This window comes from Clytia hemisphaerica, unplaced genomic scaffold (assembly GCF_902728285.1).
Source record: "Clytia hemisphaerica strain Z4C2 unplaced genomic scaffold, Clytia hemisphaerica genome assembly, whole genome shotgun sequence".
NCBI classification, from domain to species: Eukaryota; Metazoa; Cnidaria; class Hydrozoa; order Leptothecata; family Clytiidae; genus Clytia; species Clytia hemisphaerica.
The window spans coordinates 747081-766037 of record NW_027104356.1 but is presented as its reverse complement, the minus strand read 5'-3'; the positions used below and the strand labels follow the sequence as shown (position 1 = coordinate 766037).

At 36.7% G+C, this 18957-nt stretch overlaps 2 protein-coding genes and 1 long non-coding RNA gene across 3 annotated transcripts; 2 read left to right on the top strand and 1 right to left on the bottom strand.

Annotated features, from left to right (window-relative positions):
- Positions 1-211: 211 nt before the first annotated feature.
- LOC136818245 (uncharacterized) lies at positions 212-1217 on the top strand. Its single transcript, XR_010848218.1, has 3 exons — positions 212-376; positions 645-761; positions 932-1217. It is a non-coding gene; the product is annotated as an uncharacterized lncRNA (long non-coding RNA).
- Positions 1218-2982: 1765 nt separating this feature from the next.
- On the bottom strand, positions 2983-4143 carry LOC136818299 (5-hydroxytryptamine receptor 1E-like). The gene has a single exon (XM_067074681.1). The coding sequence runs from the start codon at positions 4141-4143 to the stop codon at positions 2983-2985; it is 1161 nt and encodes a 386-aa protein (XP_066930782.1).
- Positions 4144-7486: 3343 nt separating this feature from the next.
- LOC136818157 (putative aldolase class 2 protein PA3430) lies at positions 7487-18488 on the top strand. The gene is made up of 6 exons (XM_067074517.1): positions 7487-7755; positions 10166-10296; positions 12178-12335; positions 16112-16216; positions 17470-17639; positions 18268-18488. Exons 1-6 carry the CDS (start codon positions 7568-7570, stop codon positions 18431-18433), a joined length of 918 nt encoding a protein of 305 aa, XP_066930618.1. The 5' UTR covers positions 7487-7567; the 3' UTR covers positions 18434-18488.
- The last annotated feature ends 469 nt before the right edge of the window (positions 18489-18957 follow it).

Sequence of the window (18957 nt, the reverse complement as noted above, 5' to 3'; positions counted from 1 at the left end):
TATGGAGACCTCTAAAGGTCTCAATTTCGCGCGCTGTAAAAGGTCGCCAAAAAGGTCTCCTTCAAGACTTCTAAAGGCTCACTGGTTTGAAACAAGACCTTTTTAGGTCTGCCATTTACAAGCTTTTTCAATAGACACGATAGTGAACATCCAATAGACACGATAAAAAGGGCTTTTATGAAGACCTCTAAAGGTCTCGATTTCGCGCACTTTAAAAAATCTAGAGCAGTGTAACGACTTCTTTCGAATTTTCGAATGTTTCGAACGTCGTTCGAAATTCGAAAAGTTCAAAATTGGATCAAAGTGCAAATATACAATCAAAACAATTTTGGAGCCAAAAGGGTGAAGACGGTCTGAAGAGCGAAAAGAAAAAAAGGTAAGTAACACAATCTTCACGTAATAAAATTTCTTAAAATCCTTTTTCTGTCAACTGGAGCTATATATCTTTTGATCGGATGAGTCCTTTTTTCTTCCACAAACATGGAGCTTTATTGTTGCAAATACACCCATGGAAAGTTTTGGCGAGGCTTGATCGAATTTTGTGCTTGTATATTATTGATCCTACTAGCTAGGCTTTTACGAAATTTTATTTTATTTTTTGTGCAATATTCGTTTTAAATCTTTTATTATATTAATTTTTTCAGCTTCGACATTCACGAGAATCTAACCCAACATCATGTGAGCCCATGTCACTGTCGCTGTAAATCCCACATAAACGTTTGTTTAAAGTATGGCCAGAACAAAATCGACTCTCTGCTGAGGTAAGAATTGAATATATCTTTGCCCAATTTGTTTGTTTTTTTCTGGAAAACTTTGAAGAGCTGGATCAAAAGTAAAGAATTTTTTAAATTTTCTAAATGACATTTCGATGAAGTAATAGTCCTAAAAACCAGTTTTGTGATCTTTATCTCACTTCTCTTGAATGTTTTAGCACGCAACTATCCAGTTCGTTAAAGTTTCGTGTCACCGTCACCAACAAACGTCTATTCAATTTTCAACTCTTGGACGTTGTTTGACAATCTGGTTTACAGTCGTACTTACATAAACAGCTAGACTTTGTCGTGAATCATCATCATTGTCATGAACAAACTGGACACGTACAATACATCTCTTGTACGTTTCGATATCAAAGAACTATTATATACATAATATAATGGATATTTGTTAGAAAAATATCTAGAAATCCTATTGGGTATAATATATCTTTTAGATTGAAATTCTTGAATGTATTTTTATTCTCTTCTTCTCTTAATTATTGTTAGGTTTTGTTTCGGCAATTTAGGCCTTTTGAAAATTAAAGACCTTCAAAAACGAGTACTAAACATAGTTTCTTTTAGGCACTAATATGGTCTAATTTTGAACAAGACCCCAAACGTTCTGCGATAACGGACTTTTTTCGAAAGGTCTCGTTTAAAATAAGACCTTTTAGGTATGATAGAATCAGAACCCTTGAAGTCTCTTTCGGGATCTAGAACAGTCTCTATTGGGCGCGCTAAAGGTCTGATTTAGAACAAGACCCTAAACGTTCTGCGATAACGGACTTTTTTCGAAAGGTCTCGTTTAAAATAAGACCTTTTAGGTATGATAGAATCAGAACCCTTGAAGTCTCTTTCGGGATCTAGAATAGTCTCTATTGGGCGCGATAAAGGTCTTATTAAAATCAAGACCTTAAGGTCTGATTTAGAACAAGACCCGAAACGTTCTGCGATAACGGATCGTTACCTGATACACCCAAAAGGTCTTAATAAAGACCTTTAAAACTGAGAGTGTTGTTGTCTAATTGATAAATTTATTGGAATATTTCAATTCGGGAGGGGTTTACAGACTTCCAGGCTATATTATGAGCCCTATTGGACTATTTTTGGATTTTTGGATCTTCAGATTAAGTCTTAAGTCTAGCGCTAAAACTCTACCCTTCCAACCTAATTTAGAGCACTTCTAAATCGTTTGTGGTTGTAAGATTTTGTGGGAATTTCCCTTTTTTTTTAAATATTATGACCATGATTGTGATTATGACCTTTCCGTACTTGTTGAAAAAAATTTATACAAACTTTCTGATTGGATCATATGCTAATTTGTATATATTCATACAATACAACATCTAAAGTTTCTTGTAAACAAAACAAACAGCTACCAAGTTCAATTTTCTTTGGTCAATACGGGGTCAATGCAATAGACATCTATCATACCGAATGCTGAGTGAAGGTGATTTAACTACGGTCAAATGAGGTCAAATATATCTGCAATCGTAGATCTGCCAATACAAGACACCATAGTGCGTATAGTCCTGGTCTGGAAGCTTTTTGTTCTAACTTTTTGTTAGCTTTTTCCTTTGTTAATATCAAAAGACAACAATCGATTTGCTCAGTTTTTGATCACGTTACCAATACCAAGTACTCCTGTTGGGATTGGTTTAAGATTCAATCATATGATCAATAAAAGTGAGCAAAACAGACTAATTTCTCAACGTAAGCTCAAGTAAGAAACAATGGAAAAAAACAAAAGGCTTCCAAACCGGGTTTTTTATACGGACTATGAATACACATATCAACCTTTATAGCGTAAGGAAACTGGGTTCGAGTTTACCAGGAAGGAATGACATTAAAATGTCTAAAATCATTGCATTGACATTCTCATAAAAACAAAGAATTTAGACGTCATTCCCTTCATAACTTCATTACCAGTCCCCTTAAAACCCGACCGAGCAACTAAAGGTTGATAAGTGTGAAATTTGACGTCTTGACGTCAGTTGACCAAGTTGACTCTCTCTAATTCGATCTTCAAAGTGCCAAAAATTTTCTTCGAATTAGAGAAAGATACGAATCACAGAGAGTTATTAGACCACTTTTCGGCTGAGGGAAACAATATTTTAGTTCGAATTACAGAAAAATTCGAATAATAGAGGTTCGAGTTAGGGAGAGTTGACCCTTGCATACTAACATAATCCAACTGTTCTATAAAGTTTTTGGCGTAAGGTTGACATCAACATGTATATTCCTTGCACAAAAACATCTCTTTGAAGTGTTTTCTGAATCTGACATCAATGATGGAGTAAATGAGAGGATTTACAGAAACATGAATAGAATAACAAACATTCAAAATATTTATCAAAATATTCATCTCAGTCACATCCAAATCTCTCAACGAGCCATGATATTTTAACAACCAATACATTTTATTTGGCAAAACAAACATCACAAACGCTAACAATAGACTTGCCAAGATTCTCGAAATGCGTTTATTTTCATGATGCCTACGTCGTATCTGACGCTCTTGTGATGACGTCGCCTGGCGTTCTTGCGATGAGGTTTCCTTTCGTTCTTGCGATGACGTCACCTTGCGTTCTTGCGATGACGTCACCTTGCGTTTTTGCGATGACGTCACCTTGCGTTCTTGTGATGACGTCACCTTGCGCTCTTGTAATGACGTCACCTGACGTTCCTGCAATGACGTCATCTGAAATCCTTGCGATGACGTCATTTCTTTAGCATTATCATGGTAACCAAGAAAGTGTAAGGATTTATTGACAACTTTGATTATTTTGTAATTAATAACAAGGAGTACTGTGATAGGTACAAGAAAAGCTATAAGCAGTAACATCCAGTAATACACCAATGGAAACGAAGGATCTCCCCAATCATCGACACATTGTAAAGTGGTCGATGACATATGGACATTCAAAGTGTAAGGTACCATTAAAATAAAAGCTGTTATTATGGTTACTAGGTAACCGAGGAGAAGGTGGGACTGTGATAGGCCCCTGGCGAAGGGGTTTGTGATACCGATATATCGCTCAATACTTATAAGAAGAATCAAACCAATGGAGATGCTTGAACTTGCGCCCAACACCGAACCAAATGTTTTACAACCAAAATTGCCATAAACCCATTGGCAAGTCCAAAGTAACGGCACCGATACAATCAACTTCATTACTGCAAAGAAAAGGTCGAAACCAGCTAAAGCGGTGATTAACTTTTGGCAAGCGGTATATATCTTCCATTGTTGCCAGCCAACAAGAATAACAACGAAGTTGGCAAGTATACCCAAGAATACAATTGGAATTGAGATTAACCCTTTCATAAGATACGAATTTCCATGACAACGGAATTCAGGAGTGGCTCCTCCTGCTAATGCAAAAACCATGGTGATGTCACACCCTTAAATTTTCTGTTGTCTTTTTCTCCTTGTTTCTTCTTCTTGATATTTTTACGTCTAGAGATGGTTCGAGTTTAGTCGATATAAGGTTTGAATGGAATTTCTACTTGCCAGGAGAAAGGTCTAATGAGGAATATTTTTCAATGTCTTTATCTTGACATTTTACTTTAACCTCGCTTGGCTTCCGTTTGCTTAGAAACAACGATAGATGAATAAAAACTCGTCTTTCAAAACCATTTATATATAAGGCAAATGTTTATTTTCTCCGATGATTTTGCTAATTTGAAAAGCAAATCAAACCAATAATTTTTGCAATAATTTTAACGGGGATTTGGAAAAAAACCTGCGATAAAAATTGCATCACTGTTCTAATTAACACCCTTTAGCAATAGCTAGAGAAAGAGCCATATTCACTTTTATTTCACTTGTGAATGTGATACTTTTCGGATAGTCTGGAGATCCAATAACTCTAGCAAAATCTTCCTTAAGTTCTACTTAGACTACACAATATATTGACGAACAATATTTCACAATATTGTTTTCGGACTGTAATGTACGAAGCAAATAACAGGTGCTCAAATATAAAAAGGGATTTTCTTTCTGTAAACTATCACCATAGTATAAGCATAGTATAAGAAAGCCGCGGCTGGAATGATAACATCTGAATTTCTACTGTTCTATCTCTGTCGTATTTGATGACTATTTGTTGATCAAGAAATAAGTAGTGTAGCATCTTTAATGGTAAACTTTATTAGTTTGTCGTTAATACTTACTTCGCACTGCGTTTTAGACATTAATGATATGCCCTTGATAATACACTTGCATTATAATATCATTGTGCAGAAAAGATTAACAATAAGAAATTTAAACAAGCACAAAATGGCTGGGCTGAAAGAACTCAAAAATTAATAAGGTGTCTCGAAATGCCTTCACAATATTTCAGTGAAATCTTTCTAGAAATCAATGAAATAGTACATCAAGATAATTCTGTGAAAATTTCAAGCCAGCACCTTCAAAATTTATCATTCAAACTGACAGGAAAGTTGTTATCTTAGATATAGTTCTTATAATTTTAATTTTGGCGAAAAACTATCGTTTCCACAAAATACCCCTAAAATATGTCCACAATCAGTTAAAGTGTTTCATTGGGTACAGATTCGAAGATAGCTTTTGAAATTTTTCTCTTACTTTCCTTTACAAAAAGTTTTTTTGTTGCTAGATATCTTTGAATCTGTACCCAATAGAACACTTGAACTAATTTTGGACATATTTTAGGGGTATTTTGTGGAAACAATAGTTTTTTGCCAAAATTGAAATTATAAGAACTATATTCAAGATGACAACTTTCTTGTCAGTTTGAATGATAAATTTTGAAGGTGATGGCTTGAAACTTTCACAGTATTATCTAGATGTACTTTTTCATTGATTTCTAAAAAGATTTCAGTGAAATATTGCGAAGGCATTCGAGGCACTTTGTTTATTTTTTAGTTCTTTCAGCCCAGCCATTTTGTGCTTGTTTAAATTTCTTATTGTTGATCTTTCCTTTACAATGATTTTATAATGCAAGTGTATTATCAAGGGCATATCATTAATGTCTAAAACACACTGTAAAGTAAGTATTAACGACAAACCAATAAAATTTACCATTAAAGATGCTACATTACTGATCTCTTGATCAAAAAATAGTCATCAAATACGACAGAGATAGAACAACAAAAGTTCAGATGTTACCATTCCAGCCGCGGCTTTCTTATACTATGCTATCACCATATTGTTGGAATATTGCAAATCAAGCTGACAATATATTGTGGTACTCAGCAATACATCATCAAAATATTGCTTGATAATATGTTGTGTAGTGTATGTTGCCCGCCCTCTGTATTTTCATTATTACTCGGCCTACTACTATCTTTCCTCTGATTTCAGTTAAGTTTGGCACACACGTCGAAGTTTTTTATATAGACAGTTTATGCCTCGCTACTTTCGAGAGCGCTACTCGAATAATAAAAAAGCGAACTACGGTTCGAATTTGACTCTAATAAGTCCAGAATAAAAATTTGATCTTGTAACAGAGGAGAGGAGAAAAGACCATAAAGGCCCTAATTGACTAGTGAGGAGTGGCAATGAAGAATGAAGAGACCTGACCCGACGGGAAAAATACTTTTAACAAATATTCCAGAGAAATCAATCTACAAGATCAGTCAAAACTTTGTATGCATTACAAAATTTTTACTATTCGGTAAAAGATACACCATCTACTGCGAAAAAATTTTCAAAATGTTTTTTCTTCACCGAAACTAAGCTCTTCAAAGTTGAAATACTCTTCCTCGCAAAAGTCTTCATTTTCTTCTTCATCAAATTTTTCCAATGCAATTTTTGAATTTTCAGATTCAGGAATAGTTTGTCTAACAGAAAATGTGTAACATGTCATAGTTTTGTTGGTTACATCAGTCATAAAACACATTTTAAACACAGCAATTATGAAAAATTCACTATGGTCAGAGCCCTTAATCCTAATCATTTTATTCATCATACTACTAGCCCACCGCTTCGTCACTATCTGCTTGTCCGCATACGGCCCCAATTTTTCTTCAGTATACTACCAGGTTATTTTTCAATTTTTTTTTCTAGACATTGCACATATATTATATACAGAATTTTCAGGTGAAGAGCCAAATGTAAATTTTGGAAATGCCAGAAATATATCATTATTATTATTATTATTGTTATTATTATGCGGTTTTTTTCCAATAATGATATTTTGATATTGTCTTTTTGACGTGTTTTTTCAACGTATTTCATAACGTCAAAACCGTTTTTTAATGTTATCTTGATCAAGGCTTCTTTTAAATTTTCGGAGCAACACTTTTCGAAATCCTTTCGTCAATACGCTTCTTTTGAACACCCCTGACTCGCTGGAACTTCTTCCCACGGTGAGGAAAATCTCTGTTGAAATATCTATAGGGATGTCAATTCTATTGTTCTTTTTCTATTTGTTTTTAAAAAGGGGTGCAAACGAAGTTAATTTCCCAGTTGGGCAATAATCGAAGGGTATTTCCCAAGAGGGACAAAATTTTGGTGAATTTTTTTAGGGGGCGGGCCTGCCACCGGGTATGAGGCACAGGGGTATTATATGTTTTAGGAACAATGGAAGACAGAGTAAGTCACTCAAAATATATTTATGACCTGGTTTAACTCACTTGAAAGTGCATTGAATAAATTTTGTCAATTTTTGCAATAAGATAGCACAATTCAAATGACAAGTAGGTCATATTACCTATGAAAACATTTAGATAATATTTTCTTTAGACAGGCAATGCTTTAATGCAGGCAACAAAAGAATCTAGATGCAAGTAGTAGCGAAATATTTGACATCTGTAAGGTACAGTACAACATACACAAAACAAAAATCATGATTTCTACGAGGCTTATACTTCGAGAAGTTTTAAAACATGACAGCAAGAAGATTTTATTGCGAGGTTTGGCGACCGTACAGCGGCAACGGCGAACAGGTCTTTCGGCCGCCCAAGAGAAAGAGATCGTTCGGGAAAATTGGGAATTGAGATGCCAACTTGCAACAGCTTATCGTGCTTTTGAAAAGTGAGTGATAGTTGTGGGCTTTCGTGGGGAATGGGGGCTGTGCTTTGAGGGTATAAAATACCGGAATACCGGTAATATGATAAACCAGAGTACCGGTCAAAAATGCTCCGATGTGTACGGGAATAGAAATTCCACCTTCAAATACCTTATCGGGGAAAACTTCGCGGGGAAAATTTTTGTCGGGAAAAATTTTCGTCGGGGAAAAATTCGTCACTTGCTGGTAGTTGGTAAACGCATTAAGGCCGGGGAAAATTTTCGTCGGGGAAAATATTCGTCACTTTTCCCCGACGAAGTTTTCCCCGATAAGGTACCATACAGTTGACGCTCTCTAATTCGACGTTCTTTTACTCGATAACTTCCCTTATTCGATAAAATTTAAAGTCCCAGTCATAAGGATTTCTCATAAACAACGCTCTATTATTCGATAGCTCTATTATTCGATGAAAATCTAAATCCCCTTAAAGATCGAATTAGAGAGCATCAACTATATTTCATTTTACCGGCAAATACCAGTCTCAATACTGGATTCTCTTTAGTTATCTTAGGTTGACCAATCAATGAAATATTAAATATCTAGATATGATTTTGAGACTTTTTTGAGAGAGGGACCCGCGAATCCTAAGGGATCCAATCAGAGGGTTGGATCAGAGTAGGGTTTAAGTAAACTCCGTTGTTATTAAGGGGAGCAAAAGTACTGCGAGTCTGAAATAGCCAAGAATGAAATCTAAGAAAATCAACACACATTTAATGTGTGTACTCATTGAGCCAAGAGATACACACCTCAACTGGTTTCAGTAGTCAGTCAGATATTAGGAACCTTTAGCATCTAGGACGGCGACTTGAATGAGGACGTAAAGTAAATCTTAAAATCAAATGGCAAATTTTAGCCGATTTTATATAGATTTAATATCGCATGGAAAAATTTGAGTTTAAGAAAGTTTTTGTAAAAAATGACGTTATAATTCTAGAGGGATTCATATAATTTAAAACTATTGTGCTTTTCTTTTACCGCCTTCGCGCGCCGCACCGCCGCGACACCGCAGCGTCACGCCACGCCACGCCGCACCGCCTTCGGCCCAAAGACGATATCAAAAAAGAATTTTCAAGTCGTCTTTTGAGATTTGAAAACGTCTATTAATTACCCTATTAAAATTCACTATTCTCATGAGAAAATTGATATGAAAAGAATAAAACCTAGCTGCAACCCTTTTTCCGTCAGCGGTCTAAACCCAACTTCAGCGGTCGAAACCCAGCTTAGCGGTCGAAGCCCAACCTAACGGCCGAAACCCATTTTACCGGTCGAAACCCATGTTGGAAATGGAAGGGGGATTTTTCAGCGACCGAAACCCAACGCAGGTGAGTAAACAAACTGACAGTTGAATGATTCTTTTGTTTTGGTAGCCCACGAGCGAAAGAAGTTAATCTCAAGCTTTTTCGTCGGGATTTATCTATAGGAATATTCTGACAATTAGGCTAGGTGATAATTAGATTGATAATTACTTTTAAATAATATATATTATCCAAGTTTTCAAGTAAAAAAATCAAACTCAAACTCATGGTATCAACCCAAAACTTCTCTCAAGTTTAATGTTCCATACGCGAAAGTTTTTCAAGCAAATAAAAGAGAAAATTCTTGGGTTTCGACCGCTAGGATATCTTGTTTCGTTCGTGGGCTATCAAAACAAAAGAATCATTCAACTGTGAGTTTGTTTACTCACCTGCGTTGGGTTTCGGTCGCTAAAAAATCCCCCTCCCATTTCCAACATGGGTTTCGACCGGTAAAATGGGTTTCGGCCGTTAGGTTGGGCTTCGACCGCTAAGCCGGGTTTCGACCGCTGAAGTTGGGTTTAGACCGCTGACGGAAAAAAAATACGCGTCGCCGTCCTCAATGCTAAAGGTCCCTATTATGAAATCCAAAACCAGATTTAAATCAACATATGGAAATCGTTCTGAAATATCCGATGGGTGCTAATAACTTAGATACACGTTTTTTATAAGAACATCCAAATTTTTTGAAGATTTAGATGTTCTTAACTTTTTGGGTTTCAAACCTGAAAATGTTTTAAACATGTTCTAATTTTCACCATTTTGTGAGTATTTTTGTGTGATTTGCTAAGAAATCAGGGGTTTTTTGTACTATTATTTCGGCCACAGAGGCCTTATATGTTCCTTGTGTTTTAATTTTTAAGTTTTCTTTCGCATGAACTTTCACCAATGTTGTACAGTGGAGTCTCCTTAACTCGAACAGGTACATGGAAGACAAATTTGTTCGAGTTAAGGAAATTTCAAGTAATGGAGTAAAATTTACAAAGCAGTGTTAACTGAAGAGACCATAAAACTTGTTTGAGTCAAGGAGACGTTCGAGTTATAGAGATTTGACTTAAAAAGATTCAACTGTGTCTATTTTCAGGTTTGGTATGAGCGAGGGGATATGCAACCATTTGACAGCCAAAGCACCGTCACTTTTCAAAGAAGAAGGGGTTGCTCTTTTAGTACCTTATGGAATGTACTGGAGTCAAGTCACACCAGAATGTTTTGTAGGTAAGAAATCTTACATTTGAAATGATCTGCTGAATTAAACACATGGTTTACCCAAATACATTGCAAATATATTGAAGTCACGAGCATTTCACCGCGAATCCTTTGTTCCAAGGTTAAGGAATTATAAATAGACCTACTTTTTGAAGAAATTTTTCAACACTTTAAAATGGCTTAGATATCTAAATGCACCAAGGGTTTGAATGACCTTTTTTGTGGATATCCACTAGGTTGATATCTACTTTAGGCGTAGAAACTTTCGCGAGGTCGAAAAATCGCGAAATTCACGACATTTACTTTCGCGAATTTGACGAAAAAAATTTTTTCGCGAACATAAACTTTCGCGATTTTGGAGTTTCGAAATTTTTCGCGAGCATTTACTTTCGCGAATGCGGCAAATTGGGAAAAAAAAAGGTTTAACAGAAATTTTCAAAAAACACAGCAGTCCTTTTTCACTAAAATGTAAACTGTAAAAAGCCTATTTTACAAAGAAAAATTCGATTCCAAGCTTCATCAAATAGATTGAAAGGGAGTGATAAATAAGAGTTGCAGACAATGGAGAACTGTTACACATTTACAGCTGCAGTCAGAGGATATCACTATTACAGAAGGGGTTGGAAACCAAAAGAAAACGAATTACTTCGATGTTTATTTGAAGAAAACAATCCTTATGACAGATTTGCTATCAAAACTATGACATCCGATGGAGCAACGGTTGGCCATCTACCAAGAGAGATTTCTAGAATTACAAAATTTTTCATGGATCGTGGGGCTGTAGTTTCTGTTCAACTAACCTCCAGGCATTATCGAAGGTCACCCCTTGTCCAGGGAGATATGGAGATTGCTTGTTTGGTTACTGTTAAAATACCAGCTACCAAAAAAAAACACTAAAATTGCCGAGCTATATATTCAACTTGTTAGAGAGCGATATACAAACCCAAAGGAAGAGGATATTCTTGGTTGCTATGTTACAGAAATTGAAGAAGAGGCTGTAATTTTCGCCATCGAGCAAGGCAAAAACAGAGAGAAAACCCCTTCCAGAAAAGCAACATCGCTATCGAAAAGTCGTCAACTTCCTCGCAAGAAACAAAAACAGTTAGACATTAGAACATTATTTGCTGGAGCAGCAAACCAACGTAATGAGAAAGGAAATAATGGAAATAACAGTGGAAGTCGTAGTAGTAGAAAAGAAAATGGAATTGGAATAATTGAAATTGATTGATTAATCTAGCTTTGTAAACTGTTATTTTGTAAAAAGGCTTATCCTTTTTATACTTCAAAGAAAAAAGCATAGATAATTTACCAAAAATATGAGTTTTCAAAACTTTTTTTCGCGAGCATAAACTTTCGCGAATTAAAGACCAAATTTTATTTCGCGAGCATTTACTTTCGCGAATTGCCCTTTCAAGAATTTTCAAATACATTTACTTTCGCGAAAAGGGCCAAAATTCGCGAAAATCGCGAAAGTTTCTGTTCGCGAAAGTTTCTACGCCTAAAGTATTAGAGAGTTATGGCAGGTTGAGTATCCGACTTTATAAGAGAATGATTATTCAAGGGGTTGAGTATATTTATAAAAATAGGCTTTCCTGTACTGAGTAAATAACTCAGGGGCTCTTTTTTCTAAAAAAATATACAAAATTTCTAAATGAAAAGTCCAATAGGAGCATTTCAATTCAGATTTAATTGAAAACCATTGAGATTTGCACCACAACCACGACGACAGATTGAATCTAGTGGTTTCTTTGTTTTCGAGTAGAACATTTTTCAAAATCTCACCGGTAAATACTACTTTCAACCCGGCGTTTGTGTCAATACCATAGGGGTTTTAAACTGGATTCAATTAGTACAATTCAATGGCTAGTTTATTATCTTTAATTGTTTCAGGAATCGATCTCAAGACAGCTGAGGTGATTGAAGGGCTTGGTCGTGAACCAGAGACAACAGCATATAGTATTCACTTGGGTGTATATGATGCAAGACCTGACGTTCAATGTGTTATGCATACTCACCCACAGTATTCGACAACACTCTCCGTACTAAAGGTAGGCTAGAGTCGTTTATAATCCGTGTAATACAGTAATAAGGGTGTTATATGATAATACGATAATTATTACAGATAAAAAAAATTCACTCCATTAAGAATTAGTGAATAAGTTGTTCTTTCAGACTTAAACCTAAAAATAGGGTGTGGTGGCCACCTGAATCGGCATCACTAGGTCCGTTAGCCACCACACCCAGAAGAACAACAACATGATGATGATGAACAACTCGTAAAGCAGAAGGAGATGTCCTATTCATTTGGCATTGAGTAACGCGAATCACACTGGTTACCACTCAAGCAGAACTGGACTTTTTTCTCCGCTGTTCTTCCAGGCCTCGCAAGTTTGGAAAACAGTAATGGCAAAAGGAAAGAAAAGACATAAGATCAGGACGGTCAAAGTATTATCGCAAAATGTACGAGGTATGAAAAATGACACTCGAATTGAAATCTTGTTAAACATTATGAAAAAACGAAATGCCATTGCAATGTGCATACAAGAAACATGGCGGAACGGAATCGAACTGTTAGAGAACGACTCTTTTAAAATTATTTCTGTTGGTCTCGATAAAAATGTCCAACAGGGGAATAGAGGATCACAAGGCGTAGCAATTGTTTTGAACTCTGACGGAGAAGCTGCCTGGAAGGCAGGAGGTTATGAGATGTATACTAATTTTGGTGCTAGAGTAATGGCAGTGCGCCTCGTTTTGAGAGATCATGAAAACAGAGATATTGGAGTATTTTTGATTTCAACATATGCCCCCGTCGGAAATGCACCTGAGGACGAATGGGATTTATATTTCGATCAGCTCAGCTCATGCATCGCAAAGAAACATCACAATGACATTCTCTTGATCGGATCAGACACGAACTCCAGTATGGGTACTTCATCAGAAAACGAGGACCCTGTCGGTAATTTCGGAATTTCTCATATCAATAACTCAGGCAGACGCTATCGATCTTATCTCTCTATTAACAATCTCTCAGCAATGACAAGTTGCTTCAAAAAGAACGAGTACGGTACTTGGATTCATCCACGTAGCAAAAAACCACACCAAATTGATCATTTTATTGTGAATCAACAAATGACACATCGAGTTCGAGATGCTGGAGTCACTGCATGCCTTCTAGATAGTGATCACCGAGCTATATTTATTAAACTTAAAATTATGAAACGATTGAAAAAGAAGACTGATCTGCGTAGTAAAATGACAAACCTCGATATCTCTGCTCTTTCAGATGTGACGAAACGTAATAAATTCTGCGAAAATGTTGCTCGAAAATTCAACGATTCTGACTCAAATGGTTCGTACAAAACACTTTCTGAATCAATCAGAACGATATGCCAGCAATCCCTTCCAAATAAAACTAAAAATCAACCAGGATGGTTTCAAGCAAACTCAGCTAATTTATTACCTTTAATTCAATCACGAAACCAAGCTATGAAAAGTTACTTCCAACGCTCTACACGCTCCTCTTTGAACCGTCTCCGTTCAGCAAGAAAGAAACTGAAAGCTCTAATAATCAAATCGAAAAACGATTGGATTTTAAATCACTGTTCAAGACTCAACCGTCATCATGGTACGAAACCAGCTTGGGATTCCCTCAAAGCTCTTAATCACGGACTCTCAAAACCAAAACATTCAGTTTCTCGACAAATGAAAAAACCAAATGGTGCCTTATGTTCCACTCCTCAAGAAAATGCAACTGTCTTCTATGAACATTTCAACAATCTCTACAATAGAGAAGAAAACTTTAATGTATCCGTTCTCGACCCCATCCCTCATCACGACATCGTTCAAGGATGCGATCATGATCCAACTGAGGATGAAATCAGAAAAGCTATACAAAAATTAAAGAACACTTCTCCAGGAGACTCTGGTATACAACCACAAATATGGAAATGTTTGATTGATCATCCAGAAACAAGTCAAGCTCTTACCAACATCATACTTTCAATTTGGCAAACTGAAAATATACCTAATGACTGGAATGTAGGACGTTTGACGATTCTACCAAAGAAAGGCGATCTTGGTTTACCAAAGAATTATCGTGGGATCATGTTACTTGAGACTGCTTACAAGATAATTGCAATCATTTTACATTCTCGCCTATTACCAATCGAAGAAAATCTTGACCAAGAACCGCAATGTGGGTTTAGACCTGATCGAGGCTGCATTGATGCCATTTTTACAGTTAAAACAGCCCTTCGCAAACGACGAGAACACGGAAAAGAATCCTGGGTATTTTTTCTTGACCTAGTCAAGGCTTTCGATCGCGTACCCAGGCAGTTACTATGGCTTATCTTAGAGAAATTTGGAGTTCCACCTAAATTAACCAGTCTTCTTAAATCCTTACATGAAAACTTCACCGTTAAATTCACCGTAGACGAAGTCACGCATATAATGTCATGTACCATTGGCGTGAAGCAAGGGGATATTCTCGGCCCCATACTGTTCACGTTTTTTCTTGCAGCTGTAATGATCACCTGGAGAGCAACCACCAGCCTACCATTGTGCATTTTTAGATCAAAACAGGATGCCAAAATGACCGGTCGGAGCTACCGTGCATACGGCGAGGAGTATGAATTTCAGGACTCTGAATATGCCGACGACACAGCCCTCGTTTTCGACTCAAGAGAAGACGCTAGTGTTGGTATACCGCTCTGTATGACCCATTTCGACTGTTTTGGAATGGAGATCCATTCGGGGCCACCTGATTCGAAATCTGTCGTTCTTTTCTGCTCGAAACCACCATGTATGTATGACGATCCTGCAACCTTTGATCAAGCTGACCTATCGAATATAGTTTTTGGTGACAGATTTATTCCTGTTGAGCGAGAGTTTATTTATCTTGGTAGCGTCATAAATTCCGATTCCTCAGATGATCTTGATGTTGATCGTAGAATACAGAAAGCGTGTAATGCATTCGGTATGATGAAAAGTTCATTATTTTCCCGCACTAAGATAAAGCTTAGTGTCAAAGCAAAAGTTTATCAAGCATTTATTCTACCCATCTTATTATATGGTGTTGAGTGTTGGAGCTTGACGGAAAAGCTTCTTTATAAATTGAGAGCATTTCACCATCGGTGTGTAAGAAGTATTTGTCGTGTTACTTTACTCGATCGTAAACGTACATCTGATCTTCTCGATAAACTTTCTATGGAATCGATAGACACCTACATTTGTCGTCAACAGCTCAGATGGGCTGGGCATGTAATGCGCATGCCTTGGAATCGCCTTCCACGGAAAATGTTGTCGTGCTGGGTCCGTTCTAAACGTCCTCGTGGTGCTCCGAGATACACATATGGTCGATCTCTATTTAAATGTTTGAAAAAATCTGGCATTGATACTAATGTTTGGCATGATTTGGCTTTGAATAAATTAGAATGGAGAAATTTGATTCACTCTGTGAAAATTGATCCTTGATGATAATTACTTGACTAGTGTATTTCTTTTTACTAAGACAATACTATTTTATTTTCCGAATAGCATAGTGTTTTATTAGTTTTTGAAATTTATTTTATGCGCTGTGATCCTCATGCTTTAGGCATGTGGCCTATGCCCTTATTTTTGGGTAGGTTTAGTCTCTCTCTCTCTCTCTCTCTCTCTCTCTCTCTCTCTCTCTCTCTCTCTATTTGATTTGGTTGGTCGTTAACCATTAATAAAACAATTTTCTTACTTTTTCTAAAGAACGCGTGATTTTTGTTACTTCAAATGACCAATTATTAAAGTATCTTATAAAAACTTCATTCTCATCTGGGAATTTTGTAATTTTTAGGATCCAACCATTCAGATGATAAGTCAAAACGCAGCCCGCTTCCGAACAAACGTCGCTTATGACATTGGTGGTTACGATGGAATTGCTAACCAAGGAGAAAATACGGTAAGCTAAACTTGATTAAGGCCGGTCTCCACTTTCGTGCGAAAATGAGCGAAAACTTTTTGTCAAACGTTTTTGCCTGCGGAAATATTGGGGTCACTCCTAGAGGAACTATGTGCATGACATAGTATACCCTTAATTCAGAGGGCGTATACCAGAGGCGGTATAACATTAAAACAGGGCGTACACTAGAGGCTCTGTACAAAAGGCAAGACAGGCGGCGTGAACATCAGAGGCCCTAAGAGAATCTAGACGTCACAATCAAGTGACCAACCGTGAAAGTGAGAGGAGAGACCCGTGTGGAAGAAATTGTGTAAGGGCGGGAAGGAGGGAAAAACACGACTGATTACTGAATGGTTCGAAGAAGAAGGAAGAACGCGCGGGGTTTGGATCAATGAAGTATAAGCCCGAAGGGCTAGAATCAAATCTCCTTGGTAGGATTTGAAGCCAACAAAATCCTACCAAAGTTGCGCGGCCTTGAGCGGCCCGCCTGGTTTTTACACAAATGATAGATTGAAACTAAAATTTACGGCTAAATTTCAAAAAAAATATCACTCAAAAACAAAGGAATTGCTAGATTCAATCAGTCGTCAAAAATACGGCGCATATTTTAAGGCTACACTTTTTTTTGCCTGAGAAAGGTTAGAGATTCGCTTCTAACCCTTCGCGCTTATACTTCATTGGTTTGGATAAAACAATATTCATGAGAGAACTGGGGAGAGTGGCAGGTGGTGTCCTTGTCTACCGCCACTAACCATAATTTTGCGCCCCTCGCCCGAAACTCCGATAATTGGCCAGATCATCATCACAAAGCATAAATTAGCTCAAGCTTCTCTGTAAATTCAAGATTGTAGTTCTACATGCACACGTACTGGCAACTCCATTGCGGACCTTTTGGAAAACGCATCCCCTGATTAAACTACTCGAAGATTCCTAATTTTCCCACAGACAGTTATCATAACTTAATTCAACTGCATCTTTCGTCGATCTTTCACATCTTTAGCAATTTCTTCGTGAGAAAAACCTCCTAATCTTAGTGCCTAGCTTTATTCAAAAGTCGAGATTCAATTTACGCAATTTTTAGACTTTTATAAGGAGAACAAAATAAAAAGTAATCCACGCTGAGAATTTATTCTAAAATATTTTGATTTTTGGGTATGTCAATATATTTATGGATATTACTTCGGATCACATAAAGTCTTTACGGGCCCAAAATCTCAAACTATCTGATTTTTTCTTAATAATTAAAACCATAGGAAGGCAAACGTCTTGGACAAGCACTTGGAGATAAAGATGTTTTAGTTATGGGTAACCATGGTTTACTGACCGTTGGTGAAACTATACCCATGGCGTACGATAGACATTATTATTTTGAACGCGCGGCCGAAACTCAAGTACTGGCGTATCAAACTGGAAAACCTCTAAGGTAAGTTTTTTGTTTCAAAATAACAAATACATAGGTAGATTGAATAAAAACAGGCTGACATCAGACATCATCAGGGGGTCCGGAATGGAAAACGCCCGGGGAAAATATCTGCTAATATGAGGTGTCCGCCTTTTAAAGTGTCCTTAATTGATGATCTTATATTGTATAGGGCCAATCAAGTCTCAATATCTTGTTATGATGATGAAGATAATTGACCCTCAGTTTTCTAGATATATTTACCTTGACGATGGAATATTTTAAAGAATAACCTGGATAAAGCAACGCATATGAAACATAAAAATCCAAGAATTCCTCTTATACACCTCAACCCTTAGCAGCGCGGTCGCGGGAATGAACCGGTAATGAACTTAAAAGGAACATTTAACGTTATAAGAAAGCCGCAGCTTTCTTATACTATGATGCAAGGGTATCTTATATTTTTCACAAGCACTCCTCATGTTTTTGATACCGTCGTCGAGAAAAGTTTACTTGTATTTTCGTTACCAGTCTCCTAAAAACATGACCGCACTGGAGTTGATAAAGTGTATAATGAACAATTATCAAACTTAGTGACCGATCCAAAAACCAAAACACAGAACTTGATTTGAATTTATCATCTTCATTGCAGTTACCTACCGGACGACGTAGCCAAGCGGACAGAGGAAGGAATTTACGCTTACGTCACAAAGGAAGTTGTCGCCAAACATTTGAACGCATTGAGAAATGTTTTCATGAAAGAAGATCCCACTTTTATTGACCCTAAGAATTCGGAATATATGGAGTACGTTGGTTGATCTGGAAGAATGATTTCCTAACTGACACACAACAGTTTTTCAACGTTCATTTAACGTAATAATAATAATAATAATAATGGTATATTTCAATCTCCAAAATTTACATTTGGCTCTTCGGCTGAAAATATTATATAGCATATGTGTGCAAAGTCTAGAAAAAAATATTTATATTTATAAAATTATTATGTATACTACAGTCGAGGATTATGCCCTAAATAAGAGAATACCCAAGTTAGAGGATTACCTTATTTAGGAGATTTTCAGTCTCTTATTTAAGAGAACGTTACCTAAACTAGGAGAATTCTGTACGTTTCACAAATTTACTTCAGAGCAGACTATTTGCGCAATATGAAAATAAGATCACGTGAAAGATCACGTTTCCGTGATTCCGATGACCCAAAAACCAAAATAAAATACCTTTTCATTCTTTTTCAAACTTCGAAAAACCATAAATAGCCTCATTTGCATGTGTTGACGTAATTTTTAAAATAATGAAGAAACACCCTCGACCTTCAAAACGCGTT

Bases quoted from the DNA above. Each gene is read 5' to 3' on its own strand.
- LOC136818299 (XM_067074681.1), bottom strand. From the start codon at position 4,143: ATGGTTTTTGCATTAGCAGGAGGAGCCACTCCTGAATTCCGTTGTCAT.
- LOC136818157 (XM_067074517.1), top strand. From the start codon at position 7,568: ATGATTTCTACGAGGCTTATACTTCGAGAAGTTTTAAAACATGACAGC. The intron at 7,756-10,165 runs GTGAGTGATAGT...GTCTATTTTCAG, and splicing joins GCTTATCGTGCTTTTGAAAA to GTTTGGTATGAGCGAGGGGA. The intron at 12,336-16,111 runs GTAGGCTAGAGT...TGTAATTTTTAG, and splicing joins CAACACTCTCCGTACTAAAG to GATCCAACCATTCAGATGAT.